Source organism: Hemicordylus capensis, chromosome 1 (genome assembly GCF_027244095.1).
Source record: "Hemicordylus capensis ecotype Gifberg chromosome 1, rHemCap1.1.pri, whole genome shotgun sequence".
In the NCBI taxonomy this organism is placed as follows: Eukaryota; Metazoa; Chordata; class Lepidosauria; order Squamata; family Cordylidae; genus Hemicordylus; species Hemicordylus capensis.
The window spans coordinates 212,675,999-212,703,780 of NC_069657.1; the positions used below are offsets into that span (position 1 = coordinate 212,675,999).

Below are 27,782 nucleotides of genomic sequence, written 5' to 3' on the forward strand. Positions count from 1 at the left end.
TAATAGACATGAGTTCCCCAATATCCAGAACTACATGAAATGTACAAGTAACAAATGAGAGCAAAAATCTATTCTGCTTACTAAAAGGAGAGAGGGAGAGAGAAATACAGATTTGCAATAAAACGCTTACTAGTAAAGTGGATTCTGTCACCTATATTAATCTCTTCTGATTAATAACTGCACAGAGAAACAAGGAACCAGAAGGTGTTTTGCAGTGTGCATTCTGTTCTTGGACACTGAAAAGACGTCTGCTGCCAGAAAGACTGCTTCTCCATTTGCCCACAGAAACTGGGTAAGTAAGGAGAAGCATTCTTTCCTCATGCAGTACCTGAAAATACTACTCGTATATACCCTTAGAATGGCTGCCATTTTGGATTTGCTCCCAAACCAAAACCCATGTTAGCACAAATATTATCCTAGTAGAGGTGGCCGTCTGCTGAAGCACTGCAAGCAGCACGTCAACAGAATAGCCTCTGTGCTATTCTGTGTAGGAATATACAGTACTGAGTTCCTAAGAGGGAAATTCCACAGGAATGATCCGCAGAGATTCCTGCGGATCAAGTGAGATTATTTTAATTCCTTCACCTTCTCCCATTAGATCCAACACAGAACCACCTCTTATGAGTTAAATTTAGTGAAGGAATACCTGGATCCTGCCATTGTTATCAGCAGTGCAGTTACTCAGATGTAAGGCCAATGGTTACTATATAGAACAAGAGTGCACTGGTGCAGTGAGAGAGCAGCCTAACAGAATTTCCCAACTAACTGACGAATGCAGTGGGGAGGTGATAATCTTTTATGCCCTCCCCTTCCAAAGGAAGCTTTCTGTGATGTTCAAAAATTGGTCTCTAAGGGCTGCACAATCCTGAGGGACATGTTTTCAAGTGGCACAGAGGGCTTTCTTGGGCAGGGGAGGGCATCCAAAATTGTTGCTTCCCCGCTGTTCCAGTGTAGTGGGGAAGTTGGCTGCTCTCTTGCTGCACCAGTGCATCCTTGCTCTGTAGGGCAGTCACGATGTTCAACACAGCTCACTCCCAGGAGAATGTGCACAGGACTGCAACCTTAATCTTCCAAACTGGAGGTAGGAGTGGGGCTGGAATTGATATAATTATTCTGTAATCACAAGTTCACCGGTGCTTCTCTTTTTAAGACACTACAGAAAGTATTATTTCCAAAACATTTTAAAAGAGCTGTTTACAACTCCTGTCTCACTTTCATCATATTCATACAAGACATATACTGAGGTCGTTCACATGACTGGGCAGGCGGGGGGGGGGAGGCTTTACTTCACTCACCTTCCCTCCAAACAGAACATTGCTGGGAGCACCATCTGCGCTCCCACACGATCCATCTCTGGGGAGAGGGACAAAGTGTCCCAGCCCCCAAATATCCCACAATGCACCATGGACTGAGCAGTGGATAGAAAAAGCTACCCAGGTTTTCCTCCCACCTTGCTTCCACACAATCACTTCTGCCCAGGTTTCCCTCCTACTTTGCTTTCTACAAAACTGAAAATTGGGAGCACACAGCTCAAAAGCCTGGGTAGAACATAGTTTTCGATTGTGTGAATGACCTCATTGAAGCTGTTCTCATGAGCAGCCTAGCCAAGGGTAGGGCAGCAGGGTCCCCCCACCCCCCATATTTTTGTTTAAACTCATGGCAAACTCACAAGACTAGTTTCCATTCTTTCAATGTCATCATGCTCAGTGGTGCTCTTAGAACTGGACTTCCGGGTCGAGGTCCAGCCCTCAGCCCAGCCTCGTGACACTTGAGACTCGCACTATGCAGGTGTGCGGGAGCATCTTGCTTGAGCTCTGTCAGGCCCAGACAGGCCCACCAGTCACTGCCGCCATGAAGGAGGTCCACTTGGCTCTCAACCCCCACCCCCAGCTGTGCACATGGTGGCAAAACTGGGGAAAGATCAGCACAGTGGTGGGGTGAGTATGGTGGTGGGTTTCTGGAAATGCCCCCTAGGACAGCTGGAGGCCCCCAGGGAATGGAAAGCGGTGCACACACGACACGTGAAATACAGGTTCTTTTTTATTCTTCCCCCCAACCCCCCAGTTTCCCTAAAGCAGGGGATCATGAGGGAGGGGGGGCTCCAAAGCTCTTTAGGTCCAGGCTCCCAAAATGCCTAGGTGCACCACTGATCATGCTATTTGTATGGTTTATTGGGGAGTTGTGTCAAATATAATGCAAATGGACAAAGGACCAGTGAGAATGGGGATCAGAGAGAAAGTTGAGTTCATCAGGGACTCCATTCTGGTGAGGATGGAAGGAAAGCACTATGTGTCAACTGTAGTCCACAGAGCACAAAACAAATAATTAAAGCATTGTTTTAATTATATTGTAAACTGCTTTGAAATTATTTTAATGAAAGTGGTGAATGAATGAATGAATGTTATTTATTTATTATTTCTCTGTGTAAACCGCCCTGATCCATTTTTGGAAGGGCAGTATAGAATTGAATGAATGAATATCAAACCATCTGAGTGGTGATTCACTACTCACATCCAAAGGTTTTGGGGTTTTTTTTTGTTTAGGTTGGGGAAGGATGATTGGAAACAAGTGCATTATGGCTATCAATTTCTGTCCTGTGTCTGTGATGTAAGGAGATGGGACTTGGAGGGATTATAAATCTGCACGTAGATGCACAAATTACAGGACACTGTAATTATAGGACACTACTGATTGCTACCCACAGCTGGCCTTTTCTGATCTAATGCAAGTAGGTCATGGCACACACTGTTGAAGATCAAGCAGCCAATACCTGTGTAGTGTACATGGGCATTACTACATCTCACCATGGCATTCTCATTTTGAGGTGCTCTGGCTAAATGTGGCAGGTATAAGATTGTTCAACTGATCTAATTGCCATGTGAACTGGGAAGCTGACAGAATCAGCCATCAGTTTCCTTTGTATGTTTCTCTTGTGCTATTGTGGAAATATTTGGCCATAATAAAGATAAATATTGACTGCTCGAGCAATATTGATTTTAGGGGTAGTTGTTGCTGACAGCTGCATGATTTGTACAAATTTCTATACTCTTAGAGTGGAGTGTATTTGCATGAGAATTCAGTTTGAATGTATTGATGTGGGGTTTTAACTCACTAAATTGGCATACAGTGAAATTTGCATATAATGTATACCTGCAATTAGATAAGAAATATGAGGTTAAGGGATATCCTTTCGGTTGCATTTTTGCCAGACATTCTAGTGATGGATTTAAAAAAAAAAGCTGGAGTGGATTTAAAAGTGAACAAATGGCTGTATCCTTAAGTCACACAAGGAACCATTAACATGAGTTGACATGAACTTAATGTGATTTTGTATGTTGGATTGAGTATATAATCACAGATGGCAATCCCAGGTGTTTACGCAATAGTTTTAGTCCTACTCCATTTTACTGTAAGTTGTGTACACACATACAGAAAACTTTGCTGACTTATGCTAGCAAATTTCAGCTAGTCCAAAATGCATCCACTAGGGTTATTACTAGGACTGTGGTTTGGTAGCATGTTATTCCCAGTTTTAAAGATCTATAAGGCTGCCTGTTCCAGGCCCAATTCAAGGTGTCAGTGATTACTTTTTAGGCCTCAATGGCTTAGGCCCCAAGTATTTGAAGGATCACTTTTTTCCTCATGCCCACCACAGAAGATCAGCAGAGGGGTCTCTGCTCCATGTGGCAGCACCATAAGTGGCTTGTCCCCATAAGAGGGACAGGGTCTTCTCTGTTATTGCCCCCACAATGTGGAACACTCTCCTTATAGCTGTTCACTCCTTTTCAAATTTCTCTGCCTTTCGGCAGGTGGCAAAGGCAGTACTGTTCTCCCACACCTTTGGTCTCTGACTGCTGTGCTCATCTGAGGCTGCAGTTATTTGTAATATGGTTATTTCTGATATCCCTGGTTGTAGTATTTTTTTTTAAATTTAAATTTGCTTTGCTTTATTTTGTGATACTGTATTTTGTATACTTTTTTTTGTTTTCTTTGTTGGGATTTTATATTATATGGCAGGGTATTGTTATCATAATTAATTAATTAATTAATTAATTAACTATAGTTTTCACTGATGCACTTTCGCCATTCATATTATCCACCTGGAGTGGGAATGGACCACTGAGAAGCTGGCCTGGTCCCATATTGCTGCAATTTAATGTGAGACTGGACCTTTCTCTTTTTATATTTTTGTAAATTTTGGTTTTCACACTATCCATGCACTCCACTGGTATTCTTTGCTATTTCTTTTCCTTGCAGTACTCAAACCCACTGCCTTTTTAATATGAATGCATTATAGAGTAATTATGAGTGCTATGTATTTAAGTGGGATGCAAGTGTTTGATCCCGCTATATGTTTGATCTTGAGAGATTTTTCAAAAGGTTAGCCTTAATCTAAGAGAACACATAGACCATTTTCTCACATTTCCTGTAAATAAAAGGGTGTTATTTGTTATTTTTAGCTTCTTCCACTCTGAAGAGCTTCTGCCATCTTTATAGAGTAAAAGTCACCCAGAGCAGTAACTGCTTCCACTCTTGTTGACCTGTAACACAACAGTTTAGGACTCTGGATGTGGCTTTTTGACATGGTCATGCATTGACATTAAGCCACTTTACGAGATGAAAGGGCACTTCCTTTGATATGTTCTATTTATACACTCCCTTGGAGTTCTGAGATGCTCTTTAAAAAAACATTTGGCGGGATGATCTCTGAAATACTTCTCTCTGTCCAAAACCTTAATGCTTCTCTCTCCATTTTTGTCAGGGTGTTACAATGAATAGTAACCAGTCAACCCAAGTCAATTGTTTCCTTAGCAAGCTCAGAAATAAAGCCCAAAGCAAGCACCAGCGAATGCCCGATTTACCAATATATTGCAATTCAGTGCTTAATAAATGGGCACAGCCACTGGCCCGCTTCAAATATTCATGAAGCCCACTCTGGTGCAAAATGCATTAAAGATGGGAATAGTGCCAGTAATATATGATCCTCTTACAGACAAGGAGCTTTCACAGATTAAAAGAAGCAAGACGTTAAAGACTTTAAACTGAATAGCCTTTGTTTTTAACAGAGTGAAGGATGTTCACTAATGGAATGCCAAATCACGTGTGTGTGTCCGCATATATATATTCAGATTTTTCAAACAGAAAATGTGCTAACAGTGTGTCTCATGGTATTACTACCGGCATTATTGGATCAGGGGGTGAAGTTGCTTGCAAACAGCATGGCTGAGTATTTCACATTTTATAACAGCAAATTGGGGTTTGCCACTAAATGTACCAGCAGTAAGTAAACAACCTAGACCAGGGTTTCTTAACTTTGGGCCCCCAGATGTTGTTGGACTACAACTCCCAGAATCCCCAGACATGGCCTTTGTGGCTGGGGATTCTGGGAGTTGTAATCCAACAACATCTGAGGGCCCAAGGTTAAGAAACCCTGAGACACTATCCTCTGTATATTGCAATCTGCATACATTTACCTGCATGGAGATTATCATAGCATTGTGGGAGGGGGGCCCATCAAAATGGCCCAGTGTTGCACGCACGCATGCACACACACGAACGACATGGGGGCTTCATGCACTTGGTAGATCATGCAGAATATTCAGATCACAACTGAGGCTATATGTGTGGTAGAAGGGCTTGTTTCATCATTCTATTTCAGTGATGCTCTCAGTTGAACATGGGAGCCAGGATAGAACCGTCTGACCCACACTGCATGGGTGGTATGACTTGGCTTAAATTGTCCTCTTCTTTTAAACTTCTTAAGTTTATCATTTTACACTAAGGCACTGTTCTTCACTGTAAGGCTTGGGAGCCAGTGGTGGCTCCCATCAGCACTCAGGGCAGCTCTCTGACTAATTGCTTACTGAGCCTGTGCAAAGCTTTAGCCAAAGCAGAATACTCTGCACAGCTAGCTCCATGTGGAGACAACCATTCCAGCACTGCACTTTGCCCACTGCTGGGGGCGGGGGAGAGCACCTTTTGGGGGAATGCAGCCCTCTTGAGCCCCTGCACCATCTTGGAAGGAAGGGTGTAGCACTTTCCCCATAGAGCTCCCAAGAGAGGGTTCTGTTTCTCTTAAAGTGTCCTCATGGCACTGAGGAAACTGCAGACTTGTGTAGAGGTCAGCACAGTGGGAAATAGCTCCCATTCTGACCTCCCCCCGCCCTCCAAAGTGCCCCCTGCTTGAAAAATGGAGAAGATCACTGTACTAAGGATACACTAAGAACAAACTATATATTAGGTGTGTTCTCACAACCGGGTGATATAAGTTATGCCACTGCAAATTTGGAGGTAGACTGCACATGCTCCCATGAAAGCTGTTAAAGAAATTAGGTGCTGGTTCCAATGTTGGCTGGGTGCTGCCCCCACCCAACATTTAACTACAATCAGTGATCTAAGATCCAATCTACAGATCCAATCAAGGTTGAAGGTTGCTGGGGTGTGGTCCCAGCTGACACTGGAGATGGCACATGATCACTTGAATGGGCTTTCACTGGAGTACACATGCCTCTGCCTCCCGACCTTCGGCAGCACAGCTAACACTGCCCAATTGTGAGAACCATTCCTTTACGTTAAACACATCATTGGGCCTGATATGTTTATATTCTCTTTGCTCAACAGAAGCCATCTCAATCTGGACTGAGACCACAGCATGGGAGGAGCGGAGCTTTAACCCTTGGACACTGCTCTCAGTTCAGATCTGCCTCCTGTAGCTGCTATTTAGGAAAGAGAAACTTGGTCAATAACTTAAGAGGCACTTTTTAAAGCGGTGGTCTCTTACATTTAGCAGGAGGAGAGCAACTGTCCCTGTTCAGTCTGGCATCACATCTCTCCCAGTGGTTGTTGCTGGTGTCTCCCCACATGTTTCTTTTTAGATTGTGAGCCCTTTTGTGAAAGGGAAGCATATTCTCATTCCTTTTGCTATGTAAACAACTTTGAGGGCCTTTTGTTGTTGAAAAGTGGAAAAACAATATTACAATGGGTTAGCCTTAAGTTATGTACCTATCTGGTCCACGATCTGAACATGAGCATAAGAATCTAGCATTCTTAAACATGAACCGGCAAATTATATCTAAGACAGACAATGAATAATGACAACAGAGAGTATTAATTTTGCTGAGTGGGGTTTGGCAGAATAAAGTTAATTGTTCTTTTAAATAATGAGCAACCCAGCCACATCAGCCAAAATCTCCACAATGGTTTTCAGCAGTTTCCTGGAGAGGGATGCTGATTCCCGGGGATGCTGGGGACTCCAGGCCAATCTTAGGGCATTGGCAACCCTACCCTGGACTGACAGCAGAAATGCAAATGTCTATTCTCATCACCACATAAATAATAGCTTGCAAGGTTGCTAACAAATGTTGGCTTACTCACTTTAAACAGTTCACTTCCCAAACCCATAATAACAATTGATCAAACAAAAAACAAATGAACTTATTGTCTTGTGTTGAAGAAGTTTTTGAACACAGGCAGTCCTTACAAAAACAGTTCAGGGAGAGTATTTCAATTTATGCAGATTAACATGTCCAGTGATAAATTTGCATCTTGCCCTTTTTTCCATGCAGGTGCTGACCAGACCTAAATCCGCATTGCTTCTGCAAGGTTGTTAGCTCATGCGCCTTCAGACTGTGCCCTGAAATGTATCTGCTTGCAGTGCTGTATTATCATTTCTACGACAATGTGCCATGTTGTGTTCATGCAGATATGAATTAGTTTTATGGAACATGTTCCCCAGGATGGTGTAGCCTACCCCGACATTGCACGCCTTCAGGTCAAACTTTCAAACTTTCAGTCAAACTTTCGTAAGGCCTTTGGACTGATGTGATATTTCTGGGCTAATCTGCCTTCTGCATAATCCCCCCTCTTCCCCCAACTGTTGCTTTCTTGATTAACTACTGTGATGCTGACTTCTAATTTGTTGTTAGCTTTATTTCTGCTGCTGGTTGCTGCTATCTGTTTTGTTGGTCTGATTTGCTTATTTACTTTTATTATTTGTACAGTTGTTTTTGAATTATATTCTTTGGTAGTTGCCTTGATTTTGTTTTACAGTTTGACTCTGAAATATGCTTAAAAACAGAAATGACAAACATGTCTTCTGTTTGGTCATATGTTTTCCCTGCTTCTAAAGATAGTAAATAGACAGCACTATATCTTAGAATGATATTTGTTTCCAAGAAATAAAACTGTATTGAAAAGAATGATGGTGCACAACCAAGAAAATGGAAAGCCTATGAACTTGTTGACTTCAAAGCAACATTTTAGCAAGAGTAGTGTGGTCATTCTTTTTCTGTTTCAAAAAATCTTATTTACTGCCTTTTAATATCTTGTCTTGTAGAATCTTTCCTAGAAATTGCTCTTCCCTATTTCCCACCCCCTTGAAGGGCCTTAGAGTTTTCCCTGCAGAAAGGCTGACTTGTCAATATAGTTTGAGCACTTCACCTCCCACAGTTATTATGTAGCTCTTAAGAGTCTAAGATGCTTCAAAGGAGAGGAATCAGAAATCAGCAAAGTTTCCTGCTGAAGGGGATCAGTGCTGGCATATAACAGATCAAGCTGGGTTTAAAAAAAATTGAATTATATTGATAGTTTTCAAAAGAACATGCAGCCATGGAACTGCTCCCTCAAATGTAAGATAAAATGTTGCCATTTGTATGTTATTTGCAACCAAACATTTATTTTCCTTCTATGATGCAAACACAACAGTTGAGCTGATCTTCAACACATTGAGGCTGTTCCCACGAGCAGCCGAACAGATCCTGGTGCTTCTACCCCGCCAAACCATACATTTAAGCCTGGTTCCTAGCCAAGGTTAAGGGGGGTTAACCAGGCTGCCGGGATTGTGTGTCTCCTCGGGCTGCACACAGAGACAGGCGCCTAGAGCACCCGTCTGATGGGAGAAATCCCCCAATGCACTACGCTCAGTGTGCGGTGCATTGTGGGATACCTGGAGGCCGGGACATGTCATCTTGGCCTTCGGAGCTGGCCATCCTGGTGCAGCGCTGTTAATCTTGGAGCATGATCCATTCTTCCAGCAACGTTCAGAGGATCATTGGGGGGGGGGAGGTAAGGTTTCACATCCTTCCCCCATGCCTGCCCACCTGCCCACCCTCTTAAAGTTGTGTGAAGAGCAACACTGATTATGCATTTTGATGTATTTAATTGTAACTTTAAAACAAAAGATGTTAAAGAAATCACTTGTTGCTTTTGTTCCTGGATATCCAATAAAAACAGGATTTTTTCTCCCCAAAGTCAGATGTTGCTTTAATTAAGCATTGCGCATCCTGGTGCATTTGTCTGTTGATTCTGTAGATGGATCTACCCAATCACAAGCTATATTTTATTTTGACCTATGAAGACTTTTGATTTGAGCTTGTGGCTGGTGATAGACAAGAGCAGTTCATCATCACATGCACTTCTACCTGAAGTTGTGGATGAGTAGGGAGTGGGAATAGTGGGGAGGGAAGAAGCCCTCAACATAAAAGGTTGAAACACCCATGCAGAACTTATGATTCACTAAGCCAAATTCATCTCATCAGCCATATATGGTTGCCCATTGGAGACTTGATTAATTCCTGCTTTTGAGCCTGCCTGAGACTGCTAAAACAAAAGGGATTGTTCAGCACCTGACAGATCACACAACAAATGACTGGTGGCTCATTTTTTAAAAAGCATAAAATTGCTGGTCATTAAGAGCTCGAGAATCTAGCATAATAAGCTGAACTTGCCCTTCATTCTTGCTGAGGTGCACACATGTTTTCTCATTGCTTGATGACTTACTATTCAAGAGCTATACAGCCATCTAGATCAGAACGCATGGATAGGAGGGGAACCACATTCAAGGTCCTATTTATACAAGGGGTCTATGTGCAATCTGTACTTTCCATTTTTGCAGGGTACACACAGCTTTTGATGTATGCATTTAGGCCCCTGTACAAACTGGACCCTGATTGTATGGAGATCAAGAGTGAAGTCCATAGGTGCAATCATGATTCCATCCCTCTTACCCCACCTCACACCTACGTTCATTTTATGCTGGATATCTGCTCAGGTCTTGACTGTGCACAGTGGCTCGACTGAACAGTGCAGCGTTGGAAATTTTATGTATTTATGTAATCAATACGCTTTAATTGTGTTCTTAATAGTTTTAACCGATTCAATTTTAATTATTCTTGTGATGTTTTAATCTTTTTGTCTGTTTTTGTTGTTTTGTTGCGAACCGCCCAGCGACTTGCGTTCTGGGCGGTGTATAAATGTTTTAAATAAAATAATAAATAATAAAATAATACATATTTTTTACATACATTAAGTGGTCTGTATTTTATTTAGCGGCACCAGGCATGAAGCTCTATCTGGGGGCGTAGGGACCTTGCTGGCAGCCCAGGAATGGCTCCAGCCAATGGCCTCTCATCCCACTTCTTCACGTGTGGGCTTTGTGCACACACGCCAGTCACACCCCTGCATCTGATGTCACACTCAGGCCGAGGCCAGCGCCTGGAAGGGCCTGCAACTGTGCCCCCCCCCCACCTCGCCGCTCATTCCCAGCTGGTGCTTTGTTGCCAGTTGGGAGCTTTTCTCTCTCTCTCTTCCTGATTGCTGGGGGAGACTGGCACTTCGTTGCTGGCTGGGAATGAACTTCAGAGGGCTGTGTGGCCGCTTATTTTATTTATTTGTATTTATTGTTCAATTTCTATACTGCTGTTCATTAAAATGGTCTCAAAGCAGTTTACAATACTTTATAGATTAAAATAAACATTTAAAATACAAAAAGTACAGCTATTAATGTAAATATAAAATTAAATTCCATTTAAAAATATATTTTTTAAAAAACCTCTTTAAATATCAAACACAGAGCAACCGCAACGGCAGTAAAGTTTGTAAAAAGGACCAAAACACCTAATCTCATATAAAAGCCTGAGTGGAGAGCCACGTCTTTGCTTGTTTTCTAAAGACTGTGGTGGAAGCTGAGGAGCGGATGCCAACTGGGAGAGCATCCCAAAGCCTGGGGACCATGACTGAGAAGGCCCTGTCCCGCGTGATTGACAGACGAGCCTCTTTCACCGTCAGCACACGGAGCAGAGCCCCCTCCGATGACCTTGTCTATCGGGCAGAAACCCTTGGGAGCAGGCAGTCCTTCAGATATCCGGGTAGAAGGGGAGCCACGCAGATCCTCTGAAGCTCATTTGCAGCCAGTTTTGTGGCTGGCGGACTGCTTACTTGCATCTCTTCTTTGTTGGGAGTGAAGGAGAGAAAGAAGAAAGCACTCAGCCAGCAACGACATGCCAGCTGGGAATGAGCTGCAGAGAGGCCGCGCCTCCCACTCCCAGCGGGCGAGTGCTTTGTTCACCAGGCTGGGGATGGGATAGGACAAGGGGTGCCCTGGAGGAGGGGGTGTCATGGTTGCCCCCCCCAACCCTGGCAGCCAGGGGTCTGTCATCCCCCCTTCTCCAATGGTAGCTACATCCCTGGCTCTGTCCAGGCTGTTTGATCTCTGATGGCAGTTTTCACATTTGCAAGCTATCACTTGATATTGCACACACAGTGATTAACATATGAGTGAGAACATAACCACATATACTAAAAAGAAGATACATTTCTAAATGCCATGCTTGCCTGACCATAGGTTACCTTCAGTCTGGATAGCACCACATATAGTGCTTCAATGTTTTCTTTGTAAGGGTAAATTCATATGACTTTGTTCCTCCCACATATTTTCAATCACTGCATCATGATGTCTAACTGGAATTTTTACTTGTTAAAAATCCAACACATGATGGGCCCCTGACACACACAAAAGGCAAGACTTTGAAAAGAAATCAGAATGGCCATTTGGGTTTTAGGCCTTTAATTATATAAGGCTGAAGAGATAAGAGTTCTTTTAGAGAGCTGGAAAGATTGGATCAAAGTTTATTTTGGTCACAGACCAGCCTGCGAGAGCTGAAAATGCTTCCAAATCCTACAAATTTTGATTGACCAAAGGCAACAGAAATGAGTAAAATATACCATGGGAAACAATGGCATATCATAGCACTTTCAACTCTCTTAAACATTATTGTCTGAATCTGCCTTAGCGAAGGTTAAAGCTGCATTTCCATTAAAACAGGGAAAATGGATTACATTGGAAGAAGATCAGAGTGAGGGTGGGAGTTGGAAAGGGAAACAAACCTTAGTTTTTGTCTTTGTTTATTATTATTTATTTTGCAGCCTGTTACAGTCTAAGTTTAAACTTCTAACTGCAATCATGATGGATACAAATTTAATGACAAAAAGCATGTTTATGCTTTGACAAGCAGAGTCTTGAAGAAAAAGCAATGTGTTATTCTTGATTAAATTATGAAACATTTGTAAAGCAAATAGAAGTATATTACTGTACCAAACATCCTCTGCATCTTCATCACACTCTGCCCCAAACTGACAAATGTCACAGGTGGATGTTTCCTTTTGAATGGTTTCTCCAGAACCTTCATTGCCTATGAAAGAGAGACAGAAATTAACAAAAAATATCAGTTTTTTGAACTAAAAATTGTAGCAAAATCATCACCTAAACAGAAAACATACCAATACTTGCATAGGAAAATGTTGAATGCAAATAACTGTAGCCCCTTTCAGACATTACTGTATTTACCTGAATCCAAGACTAGGTCCCCCCTCCCTGCAAGTTTTTTGATATTAGAAATTGGGAGGTTGTCTTAAACCTCTTCCTTTTGAATAAATGCAGCTATAATCTGTAATTAACCTCTGCTTTTTAAGGGGGTCGTCTTAAATCCAGAGTCATATTCGATTTGGCTAAATACAGATATGTTGTATGATGTACGTGCATTCGGGTGTCTGTACTCATGTACATATGTTTATGTGAATGGCTGTATGTATATTCGTTTTAAAAAGTGAAGTGTACAGGCCTCTGAAATGCAGGCTACAAATAGGAGTACATTGCTATACATTCAACATAACATGAATAACTGTACTTCTGTAGAGATCTGAACATGAGTTCTCTCTACACAGATTGTGTATGTGTATATGTGTAGACAATAACATGTAATAGGGCTTTTATGGATGCATATTTTTGTACATTCTGTTTGCTGGGAAACTGATGCAGGTACTCTAATACTGCAGTTTTAGAAAGCAATGGTCAATGGTGCAGATATGAATACAACAGTACCTTGCTGACCATACAGAAACTGGTAATAGCTGCACTAAACAGAATTATAATAATGCCATAAGATCCTCACTGAGGCCCCTAGGGGCTAGGCAGTTCAATCTAAAGCTCCACCTAGACTCTTCTAACAACAAGATCTTATCAGGGCATGAGAGTATACGTTGTAGAGCCTAGAATGAAAAATCCAGGTACATTTCTGTTGCAGCCAATTTTTAACCAATTCTGCTTTAGTATTTTTGTTTGATGTTACAGAAATGTTTGCCAATCCTCTTTTTTAGAGTTCTCGTAGTTTTGCCCACATATAATAAGTGTTAAAAACATAACCTACAGAGGCAGAATTCCATGTGGTAAAGTGATGTAAACTGTATGTCTTTTGGTCCACAGAATTGGTAAATCCATTACGTTTAGAAGTGTAATGGCAATACACACATTTTCCACAGGGAAAATGTCCTTGCGGGAGACTAGACCCAAATATTGGAATACTGTAGACAGTTTCATGGGAAGGGAGGTATTATTTTGGACAGACCAACTGGAGATGTTTCTCGTACGACTAAAGAAAATTATTGGTTTGGACTGACAGCCAGGAACATCTGAGACAAAAAAACCAATATTAAAAAATTGCCTTTGTGAGCCTGGTGGCTATATGGTTAAATGGAAGGCTACATACTACTTTGCTGCAGTGATCAGAACTAGATTTCTGGTGTAGTAGTGTCTCTCGTTGTTGATGAGCAGCTCTAACTCTGGCTTATTGTATGACCGACCGATAAGGCATAATCTCTACACATCAGGTCTCTCTATAACATGTCTGATTCTGCAAGAAAATCACATTCTAAAGAGCAATTACATTTGACCCTTTAAAAACACCACATGGTAAATGGTATCTGATGTGTCTGGCGGGGGGGTGGAGGGTGGTAACTGTCATATCTAAGCCAGGGGCGTAGCTAGGAGAGGGGGGGCCCGTGTTCATCCCTCTCTCTGGCGGCCCCCCAGAGTGAGGGAGATAATGAAGAAAATAGGGAGGGATGGAGCTGGAGGGCCCTCAGGAGCTGGGGGCCCATGTTCTTTGAACCCTTTTGCTCAATTATAGCTACGCCCCTGATCTAAGCACAGTGTTACAGTGTGTAGGTTTTTTTTTAAATAAAGGGAAGTATGTATCTGTGAGCTAGGCCATTTGACCAACACATCTAAAAAAATGAACCTGGAAGCAGAGGTAAAGGTAAAGTGTGCCGTCGAGTTGGTGTCAACTCCTGGCGATCACAGAGCCCTGTGGTTGTCTTTGGTAGAATACAGGAGGGTTTTACCATTGCCTCCTCCCGCACACTATGAGATGATGCCTTTTAGCATCTTCCTATATCGCTGCTGCCCGATATAGGTGTTTCCCATGGTGTGGGAAACATACCAGCAGGGATTTGAACCGGTAAACTCTGGCTTGCTAATCAAGTTATTTCCCTGCTGCACCAGCAGAGGTGGACCTATGTAATTTTGGAGCCTGAACCTAAAGGCCTTTGGAGCCCACCCCACCCTGCACTGTGACACATGCACATGGGAACAAACAGCAACTGAACTCACAATAATGTAAGAATATAAAACAAGTATATTTATGTAAATATGCATTAGCAGCTACATTTCAACATGCAACTAAACATATTCCCATCCAGGAGCAGAGCAAGGCTGGCGGCAGCCCGTGTGCAGCCACTGCCGTGGCCCACTGGCCCCACCCCCGTGCCTGATGTCAGAGGCAGGGGCACAGCTAGCCCCGACCCTGTGTCTGATGTCAGACGCAGGAGGCATGGTATCCCTTCCAAACGCGGCCACGCAGCCCCTTTTGGAAAGAAGATCGGCCCACGTTGTGTTGGGCAGCGTTGGCCGGAGCGACTCTCCCTGCCTTAAAGGCAGGGAGAGCTGTTCCAGCCGCGTTGCCAATGCAGCGTGGGCCGATCTCTCTCCGAAATGTGGCCGCATGGCCCCGTCTGAGAGGGAGACTGATTGGCCCCACTGCGTTGGCAGCGAGACCAGAAGTGGCTCTCCCTGCCTTTAAGGCAGGGAGAGTCATTCCGGTTGTGCTGCCAACACAGCACAGGCCGATTTCGGCTCCAAACGGGGCCCCAGGGCCCCGAAATAACACCCTCACATCTGACATCAGACGCAGGGGGCGCATCTGGAGCCGTGCTCACAATCCCTGATTGGTGGTGGCCCAGGTTCTTTGAACTCATTTGCCCAATGGTGGCTCTGCCCCTGTACCCATCCCACATATTTCTTTCCCCACTCCCCACTCTGTCGCTAAAGCAGAAGTCACGCTCTGCTACCTGGCACAGTGGTGGGCCAGCGCCACCCAGGACCGACTAAGGAGGATTTGGAGGCCCCATATTTTAAAAGTCATTGTCTAGATTGGGGTTCATTTTCTCTTTAAAATTTTAGTCACATGAGGACAATCCAAATTGGGACTTCAGTACAGAGGTTGAGAGTGCTTCACATCTGCATCATTTTCCTGCTGAAAATCCCCCCTGATCTGCGGTGGATCCTTGAAAGGGCCATTTGCATCAGTGGTATCTTTGGGGGCCCAGAGGAGCCTCAGGAACGATATTTGGCAGGAAAAATGTCACAGAGGTAAAGTGCTAAATATCCCCTCCTACATTCACATTGAGGGACATTCAGGACTGAATAAGATTTTAAAAGAGTTGAAAGGACCAATCCTTTCAACTCTTTTAAAATTGTATTCAGTCCTGAATGCTGCAGTCTTTAGTGGAGTATCCGCAAAGACTGATGGGTGCTATTCCAGGGGCATGCAACGTCGGAGTGTTCCCCAGGGCAAGAAGCAAAGGGTGGGGGTACTTCTTCTCTTCCCTCCCATGTCTTTGCTCCAGAAATCTGTAAGGACATGGTGGAAAAGAAAATATTCTTGGCATGACCTTTTGCTCCCATGCAAAATATATCACCCACTACACACACACACACACACACACACACACACACACACACACACACACACTCCCCTGGCTCAGAAACATTTTTAACCTACTAACCTACATCTACTATAGCCACCTCATATATTCATACAACATCAACACTGAAGACTGAATTGACACCCAGCCAGTAGGCCCCACTCCCTCAGGGCCTATGGGCATCCCCCTCCCTGATCAATTATAGATACATCTATACCCCTAGTAGTGCTTAATGCTTTTTTCTTCATCAGCATTCTGCTCAGAATTTTACCCCACCCACCAGCTTCTATTCCACCCTCAGGAGAAAAGATATAGGTAGAAAAGCAGATGGGGGAACTATTTTGTGTGGTGTTTTTTTTAAAGCAGAAAGCTGAAGAAAGGAAAAACGTGGCAACATTGACCAGCTGACTATGGGGTGGGGGGTGGGGAATGGTGAAAGCATTATCCTCACAGGCTCTGTTTATCCTTGGGCCAGCTCTGGCAATACTAAGTATGTATTTGGTATGGCTCTGCAACCAATTGCCAAAACAGTTACAGAACAATTTTAAAATTTGGGGATTTTTCTTCTCCCTTTCATAAATTGGTTTCTCTGAATGGAAAAGGAAGTGTGCATATCCACAAGTATGGCCCATTACAAAGAGAAGAAACCCAGTTTCCTTTAGGGCAGGGGTTCTCAGACTTTGGTTTGATGTTGTTGGGCTACAATTTCCATCTCCCCCAGCCACAGTAGCCTTTGGCCACTGTGGGACCCAAGTTTGAGAACCCCTGCCCTAAGGGTGGTATTGTCAGATCAAAAGCTCTTTTGTGATCAGATCAGTTCCACTTATCCTTTGAATTCTACGCAAGTGTACAGCTGCAGTTAGCAAAAAAGAAACATAGGGCAAAACATAGTGGCCACATTCACACGTAATGCAGAACTGTGGGTCCAATGGACCAGCGGGTCCACTCCCCCCTCTCCCTGCTCTCCCGACTTAATTCAGACGATATGGAGAGCTCCCTCTCTGCAGTCAGCAAGACTTCAGAGAGGAGGGGAAATTGGCTGCTTGGGCTTCCTTCTGGACTGAAGGACAGCAGTCAAAAGCAGCCGGAGGAGCTTCCTCCCTCAAACTATGGTTGCAGAACAGGCAGACTGCAGTGCCTTGTTCGGACGCAACACTGGCACCACTAAACTGGAGGTCCAGGAGGCAAACCTCACTACAAACCAAAGGTACAAACTGGAGCCTGGGGAGGGAAACCATGGGCCCATTTTTTTGTCATAACTGTAGTTGCCTGCATTTGGACGTACACAAATTGAAACCGGAGGCCCCTTCACCTCCAGTTTTGTGTTCTGTGAGAATGCAGTCAGAATTATTCCCCTGCAGGCAGGCTTCTATCCCTCTCCTACCAAGCTTGAACCTGTTGTTGAGAGCTACCTGAGGGAAAGAAGCTCATCAGTTCCCACAAAAATGAGAGAGTGCTTGAAGATACAACAACAACCGGTTTTGCAGAATGGCCACTTCCGGGGTGGTGGTGGTGGATAGAAAGTAAAAGGCCAGCTTTACCTCCCCATAATGGCCTGCCCACAAGTAATGTTGTTAGACTGCTGTCTGTCTGGGCTGGCCACTGTGAGAGCCCACTGATACTCTTCAGGAGACAGATTTGGCTCTGGGGCCTCCCATGACTAATCCTGATGCTAGACTGCTGTAAACCGCTTGGTGCAAGCAATCATTAAGCCTTAGGACTGAGCCACTGATCTGTCAAATGGGTGCATGGTACAGCTAGGCTTTGGTTTTCTCTGCTTCTATCTTGGGATAGGCATCCTTCACCATCAGGTTGTGAGATGCAATTAACAGTTATCTATAAAGCTGCATACAAGTGCCAAGTATTACACAGTTCAATAATTGTGCCTTTCTAAACCTGCCAGATTGTCTGGATTCTGGAAAACAAGCCTTTGCATTTTTAGCAAAAATATGCACCCTCTCTCCATTCCATTCCCAATGAAAACCACTTTCAGTGTATTTAAAATTATAATGTTCCAGTGTTAGCAAGTTATTGTTGTTTTTTGCCACAGACTAAGCACATTCTCAATGACAATATTTCAATTTTTATTCAAAACACTCAGTTTCCATGAAAGGCTTATGTTGTAAATTGTTACAATACATTTGTAACATTTGTAAGAACACATTTTACATATAAGTAAAACAGCCCCTTTGTTTCGGTTAGAAATGACTAGGTAGCCCTTTCTTTCCAGGAGCCAGTGGTGGCTGAAGTTAGCAACAGGGCTGAGAGAACCAAACTGCCCAGCCTGACACCATGACATTAAATTAAAACAGCAAGTCTCCTTCTTTTGATTCCCCACCTGCCCACCCCACCACTTGTCCTTGGTCTCTACAGCATTGCCAAGTGATGAGATTTGTTTAAGGTGAATTTTTCCTCTACCCCACCCCACTCTTTCCCTCTCTTTTTCCTACTGTGCAGATGAGTGCCTTGATAAAACCAGACAACCTAGAAAGAGTTATTTTCTCTTTATTTCCTGCTGCTATTTAAGCTGCAGGACTGCAAGAAGATCATTTTCTGGGGTGACTGAGGGTTGGGGTTCCTTCCTTCCTTCCTTCCTTCCTTCCTTCCTTCCTTCCTAATTTGCAGTTTCTAATTTGCAGTTACCTCCATAATTTGACTGAAGAAATCTTGAAAGAGGAAAGCGAATTAGACATTGGAAAAGAAAAAGGGGGTGTTTTCCAGTACATCCAGAGAATTCTACATGAGTGTTTAGAAGGGAGTCTCTTCTCTTGAATTATACAAGTTAATAGGTCACCCATTGTCAGGTTAGTGTGGGTAGAGCCATGATCTTCCAGGCCTGTTTCCCTTGTGATGAGCCATTTAGAGGCTACACACTGAAAGATTCACTGGGCAATGATATCCTTCCATATACCAGGTGACACTGGTGTCCTTTGATCTAACAGGGCTACAACAAAGGGCAACAGCTAGCTTTGACTCTGACCGATGATATACTGGCTGCTATATCCACCAGCTGCCTCATTATCCAGTAGACCAAGTTCCATATCTGCTTTAACCTTAAAAAAAAAAAGTAAGAAAAATTGTTCCATTTCACTTTTCTCAGGGATCTTTTGTGTGAAATATCCAAAAATCTAGGAATGTAGGGATAAGGGTCAGGAAAATAAAAGAACATTTTTATATTACACTTTACTGAAAACCAAACATAGACCTGTTATATGTAATTAACTGTAACATGTCCATCCAATTGATTTGCAAATGTGTTGATTTTTTTCATTCTTTTTCACACCAGATGGAATTGAGTTTTAATTAGTAGTGAGCTGTTGAGTGCTGCTCTGGGGTGATTGTGAGGGTGTGGAAATCTATAAAATTATTTCACTAAGCCAGTGCGTGGTGGGCGGAAATGCGGGGATGCCTGGATATGTTTGGCCGGCGGAAATGTGGCAGCAGAGGCAGGCTCAGGCCCAGGCCTAGTCATTGGGAGGGGGAAAATAAAATGGGGGGGGCAGAAGCGGACAGCGGGGAGGTGGTGGGGAAGAGGAGGCAGCGGCAGCAGTGGTGAAGAGAGGTGGATGTGCCCAGCTGGACAGGCAGCGGAGCTGCACGGGCCCGACCCGGGCTGGCCGCAGTGAGGAAGCGGCAGTGAGAAGGAGGCGATGGTGGCAGTGGTGGTGAGGAGAGGTGGCTGGGCCCGGCTGGGTGGGTGACATAGCCACGTGGGAAAGAAAACTGGGAGGGAGAGAAGTGGACAGCGGGGAGGAGATGGCGACAGTGAGGAGAGGCGGCTGGGCGGGCGGCTGAGCTGTGCGTGCCTGACCTGGGCCGGCCACAGTGAGGAAGCAGTGGCGGCGAGGAGGAGGAGGCGGCAGCGATGGTGGTGAGGAGAGGTGGCTGGGAAGGCATTGGAGCAGCGTGGGCCCGGCCTGGACCGGCTGTGGTGAGGCGGCGGCTAGGCCTCCACGAAGAGGTGGAAGGTGGCGGGCTGCAGAGGAGAGACTGGGGCAAAAGGCGGGGGGGGGGCTGCTGGCCCCAAAGAACACACAGATGTTCTGTGCGGGGTTGGCTAGTATAACTTTCAATGGCAGTAAACCTACCCACCACTGGTACCCGGGATGCTTTATGTGTCAGTGTTGCCTGCCCCAGCATCCCACAAGGAGGCTGCCCCCACTGCTCAGTTAGCCTCCACATTGCTGGTTTTGTTCAATGTGTTTCAAGTTCTGAAGTGGCCATCATCACATTTGAGAAGCTCAAAACTGAACCAGTTATCAGGAATGGATATACACAATGATAATTCAAGAATAATGTCACTGCTTATTCCTGCTCTTTATCATTAATAATTGATGCATTTGTGTGGTTGCAGTGCTTGCAGACTACTGTACATCCAAGGCCGTAACTTTAGCACTATATGACCAGCCTGCTGGATTCTCCCCTGGGACGATGTTGCCAGATTTGGCTTATTTTAAGCCAAATTCTGGGTTACGGCCCATTTGATCCATGAGTATACCCCTTAGGTCCTGCCAACACTCAGTGCCACCACTAAGAAAGCCCTGTCTCTTGTCACTGCCATACAGGTTTGAGATAATGGCAGGCCAGAGAGCAAGACTTGAGAAGACTGTCTGAAACCCTGGGGAAGTTCATAGGGGTGCAGATAGTCCAGATACTTCAGATACTCCAGCCCAGGGTCATCTAGGTCTTCAAAGATCAACACCTGCATTTTAATATGGCTCAGAAACAAGTCAGTAAACAGCTGCTGCAGAATAGGTTCTGCACTTGTATAGCATCTTGCTCCCTGTCTGAAAAGCTTTCACATTTTAAAAGGAAATTCAAAGGAGAAACCACAGTCAGCCACTGGGTGGGGTGCTTGCTAGCTTGAATAGGGATAGTCCCTCTCCCTCTGCTAAATATGGGGAAATGACTTGACTAGCAAGCCAGAGGTTGCCAGTTCGAATCTCTGCTGGTATGTTTCCCAGACTATGGGCAACACCTATATCGGGTAGCAGCAATATAGGAAATTGCTGAAAGGCATCATCTCATACTGTGCGGGAGATGGCAATGGTAAACCCCTCCTGTATTCTACCAAAGACAACTACAGAGCTCTGTGGGCGCCAGGAATCGACACTGACTCGATGGCACACTTTACCTTTTACCACTTGAAAAGGTGCCGCTTTATCCAGATAGTAGTGCTTAAAACCTAATACAGCACTGTAGTTGAAACTGACAAGTTGTATAAAATACTTGCTTATTTCATTGCCTAACTTGCAGAGCAGCAAAACTGTATATTCTATTTTTAATAATTACGTTCATTTAGACTGCTTTGGGGAAGGGGAAAAATGGTCTAGATTTTTACTAGTCAAAGGATCATATCTAAACTTCAACATAAAGGAACGTTCAATTCTCTTATTATTACTCTAGCATCATTGTCTGGGTCTACTCAACTTCATGCATTCCACCTAGCTCTTGACCCCAGGGATTCTCATCTCCTGCTTCCTATACTACTATCTAGGTTGCTTCATCACAAAATCTATAACCAATGTTCAAAGTAGGGTGAGATACCATCCCATTTAAAACCATCCCACTTCTTTTCAATAGATGTAACTGAGTCTGGCCTAATTCTAAATAAAACCATCCTACTTCCCCTTTCATACCCACGTTGAGCCCTATCCATAACATGCACAGTCCTTTCCAGGGTACTCAATTCACATAACATAGTTTTCTCACCAATGGACCTATCCCACTTAGATTCAGACCCTACACTCAGCATGATGAACAAATATCCATAAGAAGCAAGCATGACCATTAGCCAGGCTACATAATTTTGACTCGTCCAACATGCTATGAAGCCATATGAAAGCATAACACTGATTTGGATCAAATGACTGATCTGATCTCCAACACATACGTTGGGCCTACATTAATGGAGAGAGGGAAATCCTACGTTCATAAAGCAAGTAAAGAAGCCTAGGTGATTTTCAAGAATCTCAAACCAAAATGTTGGAACTGTTGAGTCTGAGTGGCAGTCTTAGCTTAGCCTCACCAAGACAGGAAGAAGTTGCTAAAGGAAATGTACAGTAATAAAATCAGACAATGTATAGTAATAAAATCAACCAATTTACGAATCCAAGTTTCATAAACCGTGGCGCCCAGTAATTTACTGTCCCTGTCTCCTAAGGAGCTGCTTTTTACCAAGTCAGCCCAATGGCCTTTCAATACAGTTAGCCCAGCTCAGTACAGTCTTCACTGGCTGGTAGTCCCTAGCATTGAATAATATCGAGGTCTGTCCCAGTACTGCTGCTTAATTATCTTTAACTGTAGGTACCAGAGATTGCAGATGGGAGTTTCTATATGCCAAATATACACAAGGTTGTTCATATGACACAACTTGGGTAAAATCACTCCTACCCAAGCAGCTCATGTCCTCTGGGAGACTGGGAGGTCTCCTGACAGAGCAGCTGCAGCCCCAGGTAGCCCAGATCCACTACCTGGGCAAAAAGTGAGGTAGAATGCAAAAGTATGATGACTACAACACAGCCAGGGAGAGGAGCCCCGCTGCATCGCAACAGGCTGCCTCTACGTTGGCCGCACGGTACATTGTGGAATGTGGGAGGACTTCCTCCTCCGAATCCAATGTCAGGCAGCCGCTGTCCCACCGGTCATGTGGGTACACACGTGGCAGCACCCCAAAGCGGTGATGATTGTGTGGAGAAAGGTAGGTAGGTTCCTGCCTTTCCCCCAGCCCTCCCCAGCTCCAGAAGAATTGGTTGTGTGAGTGGCCTTACACTCACTCAGATGTAGTAAAAGACTGAGTTTAGACCATGCAGGAGTATAGCAGGTTGCCAAACATGACTGGTGGGCTATGTTAACAGAACTGTTCTGGAGCAGTGGCGGAACTCCCCGAGACTGCTTTTGGGCTTGTGTGGGGAATTAGCAAGACTATAGTGAACAGCCTGTTACAGTATCAATTTATGCAGTTTTGGTCTGGAAATAATGAGAGAGATAGAGAAAAGGTAATCAGATTTATTTAGGGATTTAGGGGTACAGGAATAGAAACATTGATTAAGCTGGCAAGAGGGCAATAAAAAATTTAACTAAAAATGCTAATTTGGAATCTCACGCACAGGCGTTTTAGCTTAAGGTTCGAATTATTACTAAATCAGCTCAGGGCTGGCAAAAGAAAGGGTCCTGAAGAGCCACTTTGGATTTAAAGAGAAATGAGAATGGGGAGAGGAGAGTTAGGAAGACAGGTAATTAGCACTTACATTTATATACCGCTCTATAGCTGGAAGCTCTCTAAGCGGTTTACAATGATTTAGCATATTGCCCCCCAACATTCTGGGTACTCATTTTACCGACCTCGGAAGGATGGAAGGCTGAGTCAACCTTGAGCCCCTGGTCAGGATTGAACTTGCAACCTTCTGGTTACAGGGCGGCAGTTTTACCACTGCGCCACCAGGGGCTCTTTTGGATTAAGTAATTAGTAATACTTAATCCAAGATCTGGTGGTGTGTTGGTCACACTTGCAGGTTAGCATGCACTGGTGGGTCTCCAGGAAGGCAGGAAAAAAGAGAGGCAAGCATGCCACTCACAAGCCAGGAAACCAGGATAGTGTCTGGTTCCAAGAAAAGTCTAGAGACGGTTGGGTCTCTAGGGTCCAGATGTCTAGGGCAATCAGGTTGGGAGCTTTGCCAAATATGGGCAGGCACAGAGTTCATGTTCCCGTGAACTCATAGCCAAGATGGAGACTGCGAGCCTGCAGTCCCAAGACCCATAGTGGGGCACTCTTTGTAGCCCCCAACAGGCTGTTCTAGCAACAGCTATGTTTGACTTGGTAAGTCACAAGTTGCTTCCCTCAGTCTGTATATTTGGGCAGGAAATTTCCCAGATACAAAATGTCAAGGAATTTTGAAGCCATGGGGAACAGAAAACTGGGAATCTGGCGAAAATTGAATGTATACAATAATTATGTTTGTATCATATTTAAATGTATGCTACTGTTTTAAAGACATGCAATGAACTATGTACAGCTTAGTACACAAGATTTTCCATTTTTTAATTTTATATCTATACCAAGCAATAATTAAAAATACATCCAATTCTAGAGATCAACCAGCAAGCTGCTGTAACCTGAGGTATCTGAATAAGTCTGAGATTTTGCCAGCTGTAAACTCGGGGTTTTGTTGTTGTTGGTGGAAAATAAGAATTGTCAACATCGAAGTAAATAAAAGGGAAGTTTTTCATGTGGAATTAGAAACAGTTTTCCTGCAATCAGCATTATCCAAACTAGAAACAGAAGAAACTCATTATTTTCTGAGAATTCTCTCTAATAACAATAACATCCCTATAATGTAAAGTAAGCATGGAGATTAGAGATAATCATTTTAAGGAAGCTGAAAGTAGTTTGAGGAATTGCATTGCTATGGTACACACGTTTTGTCTCACTTACTTCTGATCAGATAAGTTTTGAAGGTTTTAGAAATGACTAATACAAAAAAATATGCAAAATGTATCAGAAGCATAGGTGGGGTGAGGGTTTGCACACAAGCAGGCAAGGTAAGAAGCTGCATGTTTCCTTGTAGGAGGGTGAAAGACAGAGTGCAAGTTCTTTGAGATGGGAGTGTATCTCTAAGATGAACAGGGACAAAGTCAGGAGGGCAGTATTTCCATCACTCTCCAGATCAAAGAGGAAAATCAGCCAGGGGTTTTCCAGACTACGAGATTTGTAACACTTAAAGGGTTGCAAAGTGTAAGAGAATGAGGCAGCGGTTTGAAACCACGAGTGCAGAGATTCTCAGGCAGTGTAATTTGCAACATGACAAGGTTTTGCCCATCCATATTGCCCGTCACTGCAGTGTTTTTTCCAGGCAGAGAGCATCCATATTCCACCTGTGGAACACATTCACTGGCCCCTCCTCCTCCTCAATTTCGGGCCAATGGCATTGTGGCAGAAGAGGGGGATTGCTGAGGCGATGGAACTTTAAAAAAAAAAAATCTTGGTACACTTGTGCAAATCTGCCAGCAATGGGAAACCCCATTCCAAAACAATGCCTTTTGTCACTGCAGGCTTGTGCAAGCAAAAACCAAAATAAATAAATACATACATACATACATACATACATACATACATATCCAATGTTGGGAAGGAGGGAGGAGGCGGAGGGGAGGCGAGCGCTCCTCCAGTGATGGCGAGCAATCTGAAGACGGGGCAAGTGGGCTGCCTGGGAGGAGGTCGGGTCTCTGTGCTCCACCCTGCATGAGCAAGAGAGGCGGCTCCTCTGGGACTGGCTGTTGCAGGCTTTCCCCAACCCCGGCTGTCAGCACCATCACTGCATCCTCTCTGTATCAGTGCCAGGCTAACAGAAGGGAGGAGGAGGGGGCATGAAAGGGAGGGAGGGCAGACACCCAAGGAGCGCTCTTGAAGGAGAGCAAAATCAGTCTGGTAAAATGATGTCATGGACGGATCGGAGAGGGTCCGTAAAATCAATCAATCCTCGCATTGCTATTGCAATTGTGTTCCCCAGCCAAATATTCCCATCCCCGCCCCCCACCGGGATATTACATCTTTGGTTCCTCCTTATGCATATTTCCCAAGCCCAAATTTGAGGGTTGCTGGTTAAGTAGAATTCTATGAAAACAATTTCTGTCAATTGGGTTTGTTTGGCCAGTTGTCAATGGATCTGCTTCTAACCCTTTTGGGTTATTTGTAAAACCACCTTCCGACTGCACATCATGAATTAGTATGGATAACTATAGTAAAAATGTGGATAGCAAGTAAATGGCAATTCTGAATGTGCACTATTTAAAAAAAACTGGCTTGCTAAATCACTGAGATAGCATAAATAACAGAATTTTCCTTGAAGAAACAGTAAGGCAATTCTCACAAGAAGCCTAACCTAGGCTAGAATGCCTGTCTGGCGGAGGAATCCCTGAATGCACCATGCTTGCCACACGGTGCATTGTGGGATTCCTGGTGGTCAGGGAGCATTTTCCTGGCTTCTGGACTGCTGAACCAGTCACTGCCATGGCAATGGTGCATGTGGTGGCACTGCACTGCTCCGTCCATCCTGGATTGTATGCAGGGAAGGTAGGTTGAACCCTGCCTTCCCCTTGTCCTCCCTCCCAAGCCCAACAATGGTTGTGTGAATGACCTTAGTATGTGTGTAGCGGCGGAAGCTGGTTCCTTGTATGTTTCCGGTTTTCAAACTGAATGACTAGATAAAATGTAAGTTTTAATTCTTTTCATTCTTATTGTTTAAACACACACGTGTTCTATGTAATTGATCACTTTTGTCCTATTGACACATTCATGGATTTTTGCTGTTCTTTTTAGTGTTTTGTGTGTGTCAGTGTGATTTTGTATTATTGTAATTTTGTAGTAATAGTTGCCAACATTATGCACAGTGTTTTAACTCTGTAATGCTACACCCCAGGGCTGCTGCAGACTGCTAAGCAAGCCCTGACTCTGATCTGAACAAGCTGTTGCAGTAGAAGCAATTCTGCCCTTTCCCCAATTCGAGACAATGGGGAAAACTATGGAACTACTGTCAGCACAACCACTCATTCAGAGCAGCATCGAGGCTTACTGTAGCAGCCCAGGGATGCAGCATTACAGAGTCGTACAGCTGCAAGTCATGTAAATCAATGTTTTAATGGGCAGGACATGTCTGTTAATTTCACTTTGCATAAAACCTGCTTGAAAAATATACATGGCAGTGCTAAAAGTTACAAGAAACAAGAGGATATTTGCAACAAAAGGCAACTTGGAAATAGCATGATGATCTAGACATCATGCTGAGAGAGACTCTTTCATGCTCACACATTATCATAGCAGAAGGAAGTAGGTCAGAAGGAAGGAGAGAAAGTGAGAGGCTACTAAGGAGAGAGGCCAGTGGTGTTTGTAAAATGCGTGAGACTAAACACCACAAATGCCTTGCTAGAAAAGTGAATAAAAATCTCCCCCAGCACCAACTGGACAAATAGAAGCTTAGATGGGGAAAGTGACTTCGCTCTAATCAATAAGTCTTTTTCCCTCCTGAAAAGCATTAGCTCAGTTGAAAGCTGCAAAGTGAGAAAAATGAATGGGTGTGAAACAAGGGGTCGACACAGGAGCAACTATCCTCTCAGATCTCTGGCAGAGGCTCAAAATAACATTATAGGAAAGATGAAAAGAAAATTCTCCACTGTATCTGCCATAAATACAGAGTGTGACATAGCTTGGTCCTTCTGGCTGCACACAGATTTCTTGTTCAGCAAAGGCAAATTACCTATCCCACGCAAGCTTACACAAAAGAAAATTAACAACAATTTCCATTGCCAACTTGAGCCCTGATCAAAAGCCATTGATGTTAGTTGAAACATTCTCCTTGATATCAATGAGCTTTCAATCAAGGCCTCAGCGTGGATGGCAGTGATATAACAGAACATTATAACATCAAGAGTTTTTTCACTGCAAGCAAAGCACGGGGTCTAAGCAACAGGAAAGTGTGGGATCTATGCAAGCCCCCTGATTTTATGCAGCAAGCATCCTTTTCAGGCTGACAGATTGCTAAGGGCTAATGCATATTAGAAGAGAGGCATAGTTGCCATTCCCCTATGATTACATGGTTCTGGCACTGATGGAGGAGCCTCCCACATGATGCACCATTTTGTACATGATTCTGTCATTCAAACATCATTAGAACAGTGTGTGATTCAACTAA

General features: G+C 43.9%; 1 protein-coding gene across 4 annotated transcripts in view; it reads right to left on the reverse strand.

The window, feature by feature from the left end:
* Positions 1-27,782, reverse strand: part of TMEFF2 (transmembrane protein with EGF like and two follistatin like domains 2) — a 274,058-nt gene that overhangs the window by 93,738 nt on the left and 152,538 nt on the right. For all 4 annotated transcript variants that reach the window (XM_053283721.1, XM_053283719.1, XM_053283718.1 and 1 more), the window contains exon 5: positions 12,371-12,467. In XM_053283721.1, coding sequence (XP_053139696.1) covers positions 12,371-12,467 — 97 coding nt within the window. The remainder of the gene's footprint in view (positions 1-12,370; positions 12,468-27,782) is intronic.